Below are 15,804 nucleotides of genomic sequence, written 5' to 3' on the forward strand. Positions count from 1 at the left end.
CTTTAGGTGATACTAGTAATACTCCAACGCCACATCCTTTATGGTTTGAGGCTCCATCGATGTATAAGGTCCAAGTATCATCTTCTGTGACCATCAAGTCTTCGTCTGGAAATTCATTGTCGTGTATTGGCGTTGAATCTTCTATTGGAAAGTCTGCTAGAAAATCTAAGACCACAGATCCTTTGATAGCTTTTTGAGGCATGAATCTTACATCGAACTGGGCTAAGTTGACTATCCATCTCGATATGCTCCCATTGAGTGTAATAAATACTTGAGTGGATCCATTCGGGAAACTACAAAGACTGTGTGCACGAGCATGTAATGTCTTAATTTGGTTGTGGCCCACACCAATGCGAGGCACAATTTCTCAAGTGGTGTATAGCGTACCTCATACTCGAGCATCTTTTTACTTAGATAGTAGATTGCATTTTCTTTACCTTCTACTTCTTGTGCAAGCATGGCTCCCATTGTTTCTTTGGTGACTGTTAAGTACAACCTAAGAGGTATTCCTGGAAGTGCTGGTGCTAATACGGGAGGATTTGCAAGATAGGATTTGATCTTTTCAAAGGCTTTTTGACACTCGTCATCCCATATTACTGGTACATTCTTTTTAAGTTTCTTGAATATTGGTTCACATATTGTTGTCAATTTTGATATGAACCTGCTTATGTATTGCAACCGGCCAATAAATCCTCGAATTTGCTTCTTGGTTTTGGGCGATGGCATTGACATGACTGCCTTGATCTTGGTTGGGTCTATCTATATTCCTCTAGAGCTTATGACATAACCCAAAAGCTTGCCCGAGGTGACTCCAAAAGCACACTTAGCTTGGATGGGTTCAACCTCATGTTGTATTTTCTTAGCCTTTCGAAGAATTTTCTCAAGACTACTTGATGGCCTGGGCGATCTTTTGACTTCACAATCATATCGTCCACATATACTTCAACTTTTTTGTGCATCATGTCATGGAGCAAGGTAGTCGCTGCTCGTTGGTAAGTAGCACCCGCGTTTTTCAACCCGAATGGCATTATCGTGTAGCAGTAAGTACCCCATGGTGTTATGAAGGTTGTTTTCTCCATGTCTTCTTCTGCCATGAGAATTTGATTGTACCCCGCATATCCATCCATGAACGAGAGAAATGCGTGATTCTATGTATTATCTACCAAAATATTGATGTGTGGTAAAGGGAAATCGTCCTTTGGACTTGCCTTATTTAGATCTCGACAGTCGACACACATTCTTACCCTTCCATCCTTTTTCGGGACTGGGACGACGTTAGCCACCCATTCGGGATATTTGGATACCCTGATGAAACCTGCAGTTATTTGTTTTTGAACTTCTTCTTTTATTTTAAGAGCTACGTCGGGTTTCATTCGACGCAACTTTTGTTTTACAGGTTTCATTCTTGGAATTAGCAGTATGGTGTGTTGAGCTATTTCTCTATTAATGCCTGGCATATCTTCATATGACCAAGCAAATACATCGATAAATTCTTTAAGTATATTGATTAAATCAATTCTTTCTTGTTTATTAAGTGTTAACCCGATTTTAACTTCTCTTTTAATGGTTGAATCATTTGAGATATCAACCGTCTCAGTTTCCTTAATTATCGGTGTTTTCTTTTCAAGTGTTTCCATTGCTTTAATAAGTTCTTTGTCATTTTCATTGTTAGTTAAGAAATGCTCGTCATCTTGGGTTAAAGAAAAGCACGAGGAATAAGAGGAACAAGGCATATTATTAAACTCAAAAATCATTACATCGAAAAGAGATATGTCCTCAGGGACTTGATTGCTAAATATCCTAGGGGAAGAGATAGAAGAAGGGGGTGCTACAACTAAGGATTTTGATGACTCTACAGGAAAGGACTCTGACTCTGACCCTGACTTATACGACTCTTCGAACATCGGTCCTTGCCCTGTCGTAATGGAGATTCTCCTTCCACTTGGAGTAGTCACCTTGACTGTCTTGCGCCATCCTTGTAGTGATCCTTCCGCTGGAGTGATGAGCTTTGAGGGGTCAAAGCTTTCACTTTGTAGGACCGTTTGGATGAGCGAGGAGTTATCCTCTATGTTCTTTGGCTCATCTTTTTCTCGCCCAAATAGTAATCCCATGACATTAAAGTCAAAGCATGGGGGTGCTTTTTCCTTGTGGATAGGAGTTGGGATTTCATCTAGAAAATAGCAATCTAGGAAAATTTTGAACCCCGGTTGCCTTATGCCATTTACAACAAAAGGCTCGGGAAATTCGTAGCATGGATAGTCCTCTCCTTCTTTTATGAATTGTCCATTAAGAGTAAGAGGATATTGATCCATTGGGATTGCTTTCTTTTGGATACGAGCGTTCCCACGTGCCTTAGACTTTTCCTAGGCTCGCTTGAGATCTTCCCGAGTCGGTTCGAAACCAAGTCCGAAAGTGTCTAACTTAGGGAGGCTAGGCAATTCCAGTGATTTTACTATTCCTTTCTTCTTTCCCAGAGTTGTTCTAGGAAAATGCCCTTGTTTCTTCAGAATAGTGTTCACTATCATATTGGAGTGGGGGTCATGGCAGAGAGGGGTCCTTTCATCCTCCTCGATTAAGGAGACCTCTTCATTAAATTCCACAAATCTTCATCGTCTTCATCGTGCTCCACATTAATTATTGGATTTTCTGTAGCTTTAATCCTCATGGGTGAAGCATCGATCTTAATAGGAATTCCTCCAACTATGGCCTTTACCTGTTGGTAGAGAGATGAAGGGACAACCTTTAGGTCATGAAGCCAAGGGTGTCCCAACAATAAATTAAATGAAGCTTTGATATCTACTACTTAAAATGTAGTAGCATGTTCTATCACTCCCGCCGTTATATTCATGGTAATCTTGCCAAGTGCTTAACGACGAGTGTTGTCATAAGCTCTTATTCCTTGCGTTGACGGGGTTAAGTCTTCATCCCTTATGCCTAGCATCCTCGCAGTTCTAAGTGGACATACATTAATAGCTGATCCATTATCTACAAGAGTCATAGGGAAGTTCATCCTCTTGCAAACTACTGTGAGGTTTAGTGCCTTATAATGCTTGTCACCTTCTGGAGGTAAATCTTTGTCGGAAAAGGTGATCGAGTTGATAGGACTAGGGAGATCACTCGTAAGGAAGTTAGCCAACCCCTCAGGAGTGGTGTCAGAATCTATCCCTATCTTATCCAAGACATTCATCACTGCCAACCTATGCTCTCGAGATGTTGCTAGAAGCTTCCATACATTCATCTCAACCTTGGTTTTCTTGAACTGTTTGACAATATCATTGTCTTCTATGATAGGTATGGGAACTTGCTGCGTAGTCGGTATAGGTTGTGTTGAGATGGGAGATTGGATTCTCCCTTACCTTGTGAGGACGTCTATAGATGAGCCTTCTTCATCCCAAAAATCACTTATTGGGTATATGACTGAAAGTGGAGGTTCTTCCATATCCTTAAGATAGACGTCTTCATCGTCGTTGTCCTAAACCCCATTGATGCTAATATCTTCCTCTTGTGGGATTTGGACTAGCTTTTTATCATCAATCATTTTCTGAATTAAATCTTTAAATTTAAAACAGTTTTCAATAGTGTGACCCCCTGATTGATGGTATTGACAGTAGAACCTATCTGTCCTTTTTAGCGATTCAAATGGTCTCGGTTCGAGAGGTTTAATCTTGCCACTCTCGGAGAGCATGTTGAACATTTTAGCGTATGAAATCCCAATTGGAGTATAGAGTTTATTACTCTTCTTGGGTCTGTCAATTACTTGTAGAGAGAAGGATTTTTCAGTCTTCTCGCTAGCTAGAGGCAATGGGATCTTGTTTTCTTCTATGAGATCTTGAATAAGATTTTGAAACCTGTAGCATTCATCAGTGGTATGACCGTTTCCTCGATGGTACTTGCAATAGGAATTGGGATCCCATCTTGAAGATCACTTTTCTGGTGCTGGATCCTCGGAAGGGCCAATAGATTTGATTAATCCTCAATCATAGAGATGATCAAAAGTAGCATCATAGGTCATTCCAATGGGTGTGAAATCTCTCCTAGGTTTCTTTTTCGTGGGTGGAACCTTGTCACACTTTTTCTGAAGCTCCTCTAATTGTTTCTTTGCGATTTCGAGAGCTTCACGTAGCAAGCTTGATCCCTCCCACATGGACAATGTAAGCAACCGTACATCCTCTTTACTTGCTAGTTCAGGAAAGTCATCCATGGCATCGAAAAAGATCTCCTCCTCTTCTTTGATAGCATGGATTTCTTCAATGGGCTTGATGAGAGATGAGGGATCAACCTCGTTTTCTTCATCAGAAATGGCCAAGGAATGAGTGAGAGGGGCATTGTCAATGCTCGGCTTCTTACTGGCAGGAGGCAATGGCAGTTTGTTGTTATCGCTTAAATCTTGGATAGCTTCCTTAAGCTTCCAACAATTTTCGGTAAGATGGCCCCTACCTTGGTGATATTTGCAATGTGCATTGGGGTTCCAGTTAGCTGTCCTCTTCTCGACAGGTGGGTCCCCAAATGGTCCAATAGGAGTTATAAGACCTTTTGCATTTAGTCGGTCAAATGCGGTGTCATAACTCATACCTATAGGAGTAAAGTTCCTCCTAAATGGTTTCTTTTGTCCTTAGTTATTCATAGCAAGGACTTCACTTAAGTTAAAGGTACTAACATTGTTTGAGTGGGTGGTTTTGGAAGAAGAAGGATTTTCGTTCTTCTTGCCTTTCCAGCCACTGTTGGAGTTATTGTTATCAGCTTTCAGCTTAGCTAGGTCGTCTTCAATATTAATTCCAATTTCATAGACAGCCTTGAAGGTATGGAGATTATTCTGGTATTTGAGATGCTTGGAGTACTTCTCTTGAAGGTTCTTAATGAATAACCTTACAGATTCTTTCTCACTTGGTACTTCAATCATCTTAGCAGAGGTTTAATTTCTCTCCATTTATTGAAGAAAGAAGTGAAACCTTCATTCTCCTTCTTCTTGAGAATTTCAAGTTCCCTATAGTCAGTTTCAACTTGAATGTTGCACTTGTATCTATCAATGAAAGCGTTTACTATTGACTCCCAAGTAGAGGTTCTTTCTTTCTCAAGAGAGAAGAACCATTGTTGGCAAACGATTTCTAGAGATAGATAAAACAAAGAGGGAAACACCTTCTCGTCAATACCCTTAATGCTCATTATTGTTTCGAAAGCTCTTAGGTGAAAATAAGGGTTGTCGGTCGCTTTGAATTTCGGGATGTCGTTGGCATTGAACTTTTGCGGAAAAAGATCCTTGTCCACCGAGACCTCTTGTGAGCTAATTCCTTGAAACTTGTAGTCACTAGACAACTTGCTCAAACTTTCTTGCATGAGGTCCATCTGTTGTTGCTTCACAGGATCATCGATTTTGAGGGTTAAAACCTTCAAAGCCTCAGTCACAGTAATCTATTGGTTCCTGAGCTCATTAACTTCCTCTTGAGTTGCCATTATCATCTTAGCTTTCCTTTTCCGGGCGATTGGTCTGTCGAAAAGTTGAACTTGAATAAAAAGATTGTCTTTGATCAAACGCCCTTCCTTTCTTGACCACGCGATGTAAATTAAACCATTTTTATTTTAATGACTTGACTCAAATTGACTTTGACTTTACGGGTTTTGAAAAAAGAAAAAAAAAACAAAAATGGGGTGTATATTAGGGTGCATATTTTTGGCAAAAATAAGGTTTATATTTTTGGGAAATAAGTATAGGGTTCAAACAAGTGGTTTAAATTGGAGGATTAATATCCGACTTACCCCCATAAAAAAATGACGGAAAATACGCGCATACAAGACTCTCTTAGACATGATCAAAGTGTGCATTAGTGTGTGTTTTATATAGTGAGTGCAAGTGACATGCTTTGACTTTTGTGTAAGACCATGGGACTTAGTGCCTAGACTCGATTAAGGACTTGACACGGTATTATTACTAGTGAAAATTAATCGAATTGCTTAGCAAGCTGTTCAATTGGACATAAAGTGATGACTCGAGCAATAAACCGAACTGCCGCCAAAATGACAGGACTGGCGCCTCTCTTTGCAGTGTAGCGCAGACAACAGGACTGTCGCCAGGCGCTACGCTCCACAGAGTGGCGCTGCAGTTTAAATCTTGGCGCCATTGCTGGAACGTCGATCTGGAACTGCTTTCGGTATTATTACTCTACAGGGTATGGCTAAAGTCGTACTAAGTCAACTCTGATTAAATTATTAAACTCAAATTAATTAATTAATTAATTAATTAGGCAAAGTTCTTTTAGTCATAAATCAGTTTATTTAGTCTTAACACAAGTCAGACAAACGGTTAGGAAAAACACATAGAGTATGCACAACCAATAATGCACAATTAGTCAAGTAAGCACAATATGATGCAATGAGTTTGCAACCTAACCGTGGCTCTAATTCTCTAAAGTTCGGGATATGGGTTAGTCAAAGAGGGTCCATGGTTAATTGTCCAGATGCACCGCGCGGAAGCCTAACCATGAAGGGTTGGCGCGAGTGGATGGGACACCGCGAGTTAAGAAAAACTCGCTTCCATGGTTTGGTGAATTCAACATTCTCGGATGTACCCTTTGTTGCACAGAGCTCTCAATCAGGTAGATGGAGCATGGATTCCCAGAGGGTTATGTCCATATGTAGAACACATATGGGTTTCAGAATAATGAGAAAAACTCAATCAGGAAGTAGGATCGAGCAAACAGTGCTAAAAACTAGTCGAAATTAGAACACATATTTCTGGCTCGGTATTGGAAGAACTTGGCTTCAGCAAACAGAGGTCGGCGCCACAATTTGACTTTAGCTCCTGGCGACAGAAGCTGTCGCATGGCGCTAAAGTCAAATAAGTGGCGCTAGACTTTATTTCCTGACGCTAGTTCCTACATGCCTCAGCAGCTTTCTGTGCTCGATAAAATTTTCCAGTTTCGCGCAACATTATTTCGGTCCTAGTTGTGAAAGATATTCCTCAAATTTCCTACGTGTAAAAATCCTATGTTTTAACTCATTACGGATGGTCTTTCCAATGAGATCTTTTTTATGCATATGACAATAATGTTAATCAAAATTACGCACATGAAATACTTAGAACTTTTCGAGTCTCATCCACTCATTCTAAATCATTGCCGAAATAAATTTCAGGAATTAAAATAGAAATCCTCCCAAGTGGAGTCGCCAAAAACTGTAGGGAATATTTCAAGCATTATCCCTAGCTTGAACCCCACTGTGATCATACACTAAAGTACAGTGGCGTCCAAAGGGAAAGAAGATAGAGCAAAAGAGTCGCCAACAAGTTTTAGGAACTTGTAAACCGTTCACGAGGTGAAGGTTACACCCCTTAACGATCCAAGAGATTGTTAACTCCAATAGGTCTGGAACCATGACTGGTAGTTCGGGGATGAAGGTACAAATCCAACCTAAAAGAGATTGAACCTGCTCTAATAATAGGCCTCTACTTCATTATGATCGTATTCATGTGCGCTTTCTTACTAACATACAATCAATAGGATTAACCCTAAACCTGTTTAATCTATGTTGGTTGAATATAATGCTCAAATAAATTTATTATTGGCGATAACTTGAATTATAATCAAATTAACCCTAAACAAGATTATTAATTATCTTATTAAGCGTGATTACAAGTACCAATTCCCTTTAAACATCATAAAAGGCGTGATCAAGCAATAACAATAAATCAAGCAACATGATAATAATAATAATAATAATAATAATAATAATAATAATAATAATAATAATAATAATAATAATAATAATAATAATAATAATAATAATAATAATAATAATAATAATAATAATAATAATAATCATGTTAAAGCATAATAACTAGATCCTAGGCATGATACTAACAAGATTAATAACAAACCCTAGCATGTCACTAAGAAATAAAAATCAAATATTTAACCCTAACATGATACTAACATGAATATTAGGAAAGAATATAGGAAGCATCGCATAAATCATAATTGTCATGTTTGATATTAGAAATTATGGTTATTACCCTAAAAATGATACTAGGAAGATCAAAACGCCCTAACATGATACTAGGAATCATAATAACAACCTAAACATGATTTCTAAATCATAATATCAATAAAACCATTAAAGCACTTACTTGGATGTCTCGTACCTCTTTCTAATAACAAAATACACACGTTAGTAAATTCAAGGAAAATAATAATCAAACAATTAAATTAAATAATAATTGAAAGAAAGATTTGGGACCAAACCCTCAGAAATTAAAACCTTTCACGTCTAGGGCGAAGGCAACTTCGAATTTGGCTAGGTGCGTCTAGATCTTGCGAATGCGGAATTTTGTAGAAAAAGCTAGAGAGAGAAGAATTCTTAAAAGCTAGAGAGAATAAGAAAACTAGAGAGTTGATGCTAATTCTTGAGAATTGATGATATTTGATGATTGTTGATGATCGAAAACGGAGGTTTCAGAAGGCTATTTATAGAGAAAATCAGCCAAACGGATAGAAAAACAAATCAAGGTTTGACGAGAATAAAACAGGTTAGCGCTAGACGCTGAAGATTAGCGTCAGGCTCTAAGGCTATCGCCAGGCGCCAAGCATTAGCGCTAGGCGCTAATCCCTGTTGTCAGGCGCTAACAATTAATCTCACGCGTTTTCTTAATTTCGATAGAATTTAGCCGTACAAAAGGGCAAAATCATATTTTCCTTAAAAACACTCTTTTATTCTGATTAAAACTCCAAAAAGTCAACCAAAGTCAATTTATCAATACTAATTGAATTAGGAATGAAAAGAATCTTCTAGAAGAAACTAGAAGACTAAAATCAATTCTAATTGCATTAGGAATGATAAATCCATATTAGGCCCTCCTCTAGATCATTGGGCCGCATATAAGGATCAAACCGGGCCCAGTTCAGTATTTTGGCCATAACTTCCTCATTATTCATCAGAATTGGGCTTATAATATATCGTTGGAAAGATCTTTTCAAACCCCATCCAACTACACCATTATTGGACCCTTGCTATGGACCAAACCAAACTGGATTGGCTGTTTTCTTAAAAATAGGTTTTCAAAAACAGAGAGAAGAGAAAAGAATTAAAAACTATCCACAACACTGGACCTTCCACACTTTCACTTCATTCGATTATGATTCGACGTGAAATATACTCATCACCGGGTTTGGTTTTGGGAAGACACAAATGGGTGTCTACAATAGGACAAAGGGAGTACATTGTAGTGTGTGGTTGATGCACCCGAAAAGAACATTAGACATCTTTTAAAGAACATGGCAGAAAAAGAACATTAGGTATATTTTTGAGAACATTAGACATATTTTAAAGAACATGGGCGGAAACACAAACATGTTTTTTATCAAACATAGGGTTCTTTTTCAAACACATTCAACCACTTGAGTAACCATGAAAAAAAAATGTTTTTTTTAATGTATTATCATGTTCGTACTATAAAGACCGTGTTCTTTGTAATGTCATTTTCATTGTCAAACACAAACATGTTCTTTTATCATACACTAATAATATTTTTTTTCCGCTCATATTCTTTAAAATATGTCTAATATTCTTTCCGAATGCAATATATTATTTTCAAGGACAATGAAGTCTCATTTTCACCCAACAATAATTTTTTTTTTTTAAATAAAATAAAATAACATCAACAATTTTACTAACACTCATTCTTCCTCCCTTTCAAACTTGAAATTGACAAAGAACCTAAAATCATTTGCTTGCCTTATAAAGTAAATAGTGCAGTCCCTTTCAAAAAAAAAAAAAAAAAAAAAAAAGAGTAAATAGTGCAGTCTCTCTCACTTACTCTTACTCTCTTCAAGTATAAACTTCTAAAAATAGTAAGAATTTCTTTAACCCATCAACCATGCCTTTTCTCTCTCCTCTTCAGCTACTGCTATTGTTACCATTTCTACTCAATCTATGGAAAATTCCAGCAAATGCCTCAAAAAATTATATTTCAGCCATTGGAGACCCAGGAATGAAGAACCCAAATACCAGAATTGGCTTTGAAGCTTGGAATTTCTGCAATGAAGTGGGGTTTGAAGCTCCTCATATGGGTAGCCCTAGACTTGCTGATTGTGCTGATTTGCAATGTCCCATTATTCATGGTATTAATTAATTTTATTCGCTCTATTATTGTTTTAAATTTCATTTTTGTTCAAGTTTTTGAATATTGATTATGCAATTGTTGAGTTATTGAACTAAATCTTTGTTATGAGTAGTTTGGTATGGTGTAGAACGCTTATTGTGCTATTTAGTGATTTTATGAGCCACTATGTCATGACATTGTACATTTGTACATTTGTAAATAAGAAGGGGATTCGATGTTTCGAGCCATCGTACATAGGCCATCAGTCTTTGCCACTAGGCCAAGACGTCATTGGTTTATTGTGCTCTTATATGGTTGTTAATAAAAAAATTTGAAGGGAACACGAACTTTGAATACTTTCTGGATTATAATACTCCGTATGATCCTATAAAATTTATTTTAGCAACTTTTAGGGAAAATTTTGTTTAGCAACTTTTAGGGAAAATTTTGTTTGGCTTAGGGCCTGTTCATATTTATTGAACTGAGCTGAACTGAACTAATTGGAGCTGAACTGAATTGAACTGAGCTGAAATGAATATTTTATGAGAGAGGAAAATTAGGAGCTGAACTCAACTGAACTGATTAGAGTTGAACTGAACTGAACTAAACTGAAATTAAGTAAATGTAAACAGGACCTTAGTGTTACCTAATTCGCTAATCTCTCCCACGAATTCGTGTTAAAAGATTACATTTATATATTACGGAATTGTGTTTATATTTTTGTGAATTAAATGAAATGTAGTGCCTTAGGATCACTATTTAGATAGCTATGCAATGAAATAACATTACAACTCTGCTAATTAAATGTTGACTTATAGTTATTAAATCAACATTATGTTGACTTGAAGATGAGCCTTTTAGCTAAAGATATGTTGGACTTGGATTAGATAAAGGAGTGAACGTGAGGCCTATCTCGAAGCCCATCTGTTTCTTCCAACAGTCTTAAAATTTATTGTTTGGCAGTGAATTGTGTCCTTGTACCTGTTCAGCTTACCATTGTGTGTGCCTGTGTGGTGTACCTCAAATGGGAGAGACCGATTTGGCTTCGCAACAACACTTTATGTGACATTTGAATGATAAAATATACTCCACAAAGAACATGTCAAAGAGACACTACCTATAATATAGCATGGTTCATGAGTTAACAGTGTTATGAAGTTTTGGGAAAATCAATTATGTGAAAAAATTGCATTTCTAGCTGTGTAAGAGAAATTGAAAGCAATTTTCCTCTCAGATACTATATTATCTCCAATTATTATTGATATTATTTTTAAAAAAAAACTCAACAACAGTTAAGCTCAAGGTTCTGATAGCGTGATAGCTCCTTAGTATTGACAGCAGAATTGTCTTTTAGTATAAAACATAAATCCTGGGCTTCAACCATCAACTTAGGCTTTTGGTTGAGTTGGTCCTTTAACATGGTATCGGAGCCAGCGTGACGCAAAGGTCACCGGTTCGAATCTCATCCACCCCTCTGGGCTTCAACCATCAGCTTAAGCTTTTGGTTGAGTTGGTCCTTTAACAGATTTGATTAGAGAAGAATAGAATTAATGATTGCATTTACATTTTTTTCTTTTTTCTCTTGCAAAAAGGAGAATACTACATTGGCATGCATCAGCAACTGTATTATTTGCATTTGGGATATAGTATGCGCATGTTTCATGTTTGATGAGGCATTTTTCAGCTTAGATTTTCATTAGGATATGAAAAGAGAATTTCTTTCTACTTCCATTAATCTTAGTCTGTGAGTAATACACTGCCTTTATATGACACAGGACATAATCTCTTGCATATAAAACTTGGTATGGATTATTTTCTTCTATTTTTCCATTTTGTTTACTCAAGGATTTCTACACTTGCATCAACTCAGATTTCTCGGTGTTTGAACAAGTGTGTATAATCTGTAACTTGCTAATACGGTGTAAACATTTCATTAATGTAGCTGCTAACTTTGGTTGGACATGATATCCCTTAGCCTCATATACATCAGATACATGATATCTTATTGAACATTTTATATTCAACGAACTATACCCTTTCAATTTTTTAGATGCTATCACCCTAGGTTATTGATCTTATCTCTTATGCTTCACAGAGGATTTATTCTTTACCATGAAATGTTGTGTATTGTTATGAAGTATTTATCAGAATATGGGTCTGTTTTTGTCTACTTCATTATTTAGGGCCTAGCTACTTATAAAACCATATTTGCCTTCATTACTTCCCAGAGGTTGTAAATGCTGACATCGTAACCAAAGAAAGTGTTTGCAAAGTGCATCACAAAGTAAAGCCCTCGGACAACAAGTTGGGGGCAGGTGACAACTTTCCTATTCCTGGGTTTCAGCCTTATGCTGATCCTGACCGCTATGCTGTTGAAAAGGAGTTGTTTCTTGCTTCACTGTGTGAAGTACCTGATTCTGGAGAGCCATGGCAATTTTGGATGATCATGCTTAAGAACGGAAATTTTGACAAAAATACTACACTTTGTCCTGAGAACGGCAAAAAAGTTGCTAAAATAGTTACTGACAGAAAGTTTCCATGCTTTGGGAAAGGATGCATGAACCAGCCTCTTGTTTATCATAATCAATCAAAACCTGTTTTCAACAAGCAGCATGAAGCATCACTAAGTGGAGGATTTTATGGTTCCTATGATCTTGATGCGGATTTCAGTAAAGGTGTGGGCGACAAATCATTTTTCTCTGTTTCCTGGAAAAAGAATTTGACCAGCGGAAGTTGGATTATCTCGAACAAATTATCAACATCTTCCAAGTACCCTTGGCTTATGTTGTACTTGAGAGCAGACTCAACCAGAGGGTTCAATGGAGGCTATCATTATGAGGGTAGAGGAATGCTTAGAAAGGTATATTAATCACTAATTATACCTTCCTTGCCTCTAAAATGTCAGCTTGCAATACTAATAAATTTTATTTTTTTAAAGCTGCCAGAATCTCCCAACTTTAAAACAAAGTTGACACTTGACATCAAACAAGGTGGTGGCCCTAACAGTCAGTTCTATCTTAGTGACATTGGAGGTTGCTGGAAAAACAATGGACTTCCATGTGATGGTGATGTCTTGACTGATGTAACCAGATATTCTGAGATGATCATTAACCCTGAAACTACCAGCTGGTGTCGAGCAGATAACCTTGTTTCATGCCCACCGTATCATCTTAGTGTTACAGGAGAAGTTATCCTCAGAAATGATTCATCTCGATTCCCATATTCAGCATACCATCTTTATTGCGGCCCAGGAAATGCTAAATTTGCTGAGAAACCAGTTGATATCTGCGATCCATATAGCAATCCACAGTCACAAGAAATCTTACAGCTTCTGCCTCACCCTGAGTGGGCTGTCCATGGATATCCTGAAAAGCAAGGAGATGGTTGGATTGGGGACTCAAGAAGCTGGGAGCTTGATGTTGGGGCTCTTTCAAATCGGTTGTACTTCTACCAGGTTATCACTTCTTATCTCAGTTATCTTAAAAAATGATCTGTAGTCTCTGTTTCGTTCAGTGATGTTCATCTCTTCTGAGGAAATTAAAAAAAAAAAAAAAAAATTGTTTCTTGAAATCTGACTCCATTATTTACCAGGGAAAAATAAAGATAGTCAGGGTACTTGCTTGCAGCCTTGCAACATAGGATGTACTTGCCCTTTTTCTTTTTTCATTTTTTTTTTTTTTTTTTTTTTTTTTTTTTTTTTTTTTTGGTTTGAAGAAGTTTAAATATTATTGATGAATCAAACAATACAAAACCATCACAGAAAACAAAGTCTTTCTTTATTTAATAGCCCTATATAAAACATCTATACAAAAATCAACACACACATAACCAATAGAACCAGCTGACCCCTAGCTCCCTAAACCACCTCTGATTGGTTCTGCTAGTTTTAACAGGCATCACAAAAGAAGAACAGATCCCTAATAACAGCTTCAGGTTTCCTCAAGCATTTATCCCAGACAACTTTGTTTCTCTGAATCCAGATATTCTATAGGAAACCAGCGTAACAGCTCTGCATGCAAAACTTGTCTCTGAAAACGACCCTTAATAGCATTAACATTCTGATCCTCAATAGACTTAGGAATATCCTGATGCTTCACTCTTTTTTGAAGGGTTGAGCAACACATTCTACTATACTGACAATCAAAAATAATTGATCTGCAGTCTCCTCTCCATTATTACTTAAGGGGGAAGCAGCATCACTTATAATTCCCTGTTTAGCTAACTGACATCAAACTCTCACCCTCCTCCACACTATCATCTAGCAAATAAAGCGATGCTTAGGAATATTTAACCTGTTCCGCTCCCAATCACACCACTCAACTTTCCAATGTTGTTGGGTTAACCACTTACAGCCACTAGTAGTGGTATAACCCTTGGGATTAGCCATCCACTTCTCCGCTGTTGCATGTTCTTATCTGTTTGAAGACATTCAAAAGCTTCATTTCCTACTTTTGGAACTCTTTTGTTAATGTTACTGATAAAAACTATTTAGGTTGTGGCTGCCTTCATCTACTCCTTTCCTAACTGCTTTTCTCAAAGTTGCTTTTCATATTTTTAACTAATGCTCCATTTTAGCCGAAACCTTCCTTTTTTTTTTTTTTTTTTTTTTTTTTTTTTTTTTTTTTAATTACACCCAAAACCTTCCTCGTTCCACCTGATTATGCTTTTTATGAACAAATTCACCTGCTGTCAAAGTGTCTAGCATTTAAGCTTATACTTACTAACCATCGCTAACAAGCATGTAACACTGCAGGATCCAGGAACAGAACCAGCCAAGCGCATATGGTCATCCATCAACGTAGGTGTTGAAATTTATGTTAGTAAAAAAAGAGAGACTGCAGAATGGACTGTAAGTGATTTTGATGTTCTGCTTCCCGAAGAAAAGCAAAAATGATTGTCTGAGAATTCTCTTCAATCTTTAATGAATCGGCACACTTGCAGTTAGATATATGATTTCACTACTCAATTCTATGTAATATAGTTTTTTTATTCTTTTTGTTGGTTTACACATGTTATGTAACGAATGTACAGAAATAAATAAAGTAGTGTATGTTGTTCTTGCAGCTTAATAAGAGTTGGTTCAGCTATTAAAAGAGCAGTCTTTTACTGATATTTGGAGCTCATTTGTTACTAAAATTTTCAACTTCTGTTCTAATTGCTGTGCCTAATGCTCTGAATATCCTTTCGTTTACGTTAGCTAAGCTGCTGCTTATCTGAGACAGAAAACACAAATGCTGCTAGAGAAACTCTAATCCTTAAATATTCCTGTAAAACTATTATTATGACTGAGTCCTACAAATGAACTATTCCAACTATGAATTACTGCAGAAGTTCAGGCCTCTTGCCAATCCTAATAATTTCAGCCAAAAATGGGAAAGTTTATGCATGAACTTGCAAACATTATTTTGAAACTGTTAAATTGATGTCGGGTAGCTTTTAGTATTTCATAATAAGTTAGTCTGAGCTTCACCTCTAAATTGCTATCAAGTTCATCTTAAGAAATTAAAAGGCTTGGCAAAAATATATGCTTACCCGTCATCCAGAAACACAGCTTCTGAAATCATTGGATGTTGAAAGTATTCTTTCCCTGTATCTGATATTGAAATCAGCAGAGTTCCAACAAAAGAAATTCTTCAAATTCCATTCAAAACACACTAGTTGATTGCATCGCATTGATATTCAATTCATAGATCTTGGAAGTCGTTATAATAGAA

At 37.0% G+C, this 15,804-nt stretch overlaps 1 protein-coding gene across 1 annotated transcript; it reads left to right on the top strand.

Annotated features, from left to right (window-relative positions):
- Window positions 1-9,798: 9,798 nt before the first annotated feature.
- LOC145637928 (uncharacterized) lies at window positions 9,799-15,232 on the top strand. The gene is made up of 4 exons (XM_081688928.1): window positions 9,799-10,109; window positions 12,319-12,950; window positions 13,029-13,544; window positions 14,844-15,232. The coding sequence occupies exons 1-4, from the start codon at window positions 9,866-9,868 to the stop codon at window positions 14,982-14,984; spliced, it is 1,533 nt and encodes a 510-aa protein (XP_081545054.1). The 5' UTR covers window positions 9,799-9,865; the 3' UTR covers window positions 14,985-15,232.
- Window positions 15,233-15,804: the final 572 nt, after the last annotated feature.

The sequence above is a fragment of the Chenopodium album genome, chromosome 7 (genome assembly GCF_948465745.1).
Source record: "Chenopodium album chromosome 7, dcCheAlbu1.1, whole genome shotgun sequence".
In the NCBI taxonomy this organism is placed as follows: Eukaryota; Viridiplantae; Streptophyta; class Magnoliopsida; order Caryophyllales; family Amaranthaceae; genus Chenopodium; species Chenopodium album.

Excerpts from the sequence above, each read along its gene's own strand:
- LOC145637928 (XM_081688928.1), top strand. The coding sequence starts at position 9,866 with ATGCCTTTTCTCTCTCCTCTTCAGCTACTGCTATTGTTACCATTTCTA. Across the intron at positions 12,951-13,028 it reads GTAGAGGAATGCTTAGAAAG|CTGCCAGAATCTCCCAACTT; the intron begins GTATATTAATCA and ends ATTTTTTTAAAG. Across the intron at positions 13,545-14,843 it reads ATCGGTTGTACTTCTACCAG|GATCCAGGAACAGAACCAGC; the intron begins GTTATCACTTCT and ends GTAACACTGCAG.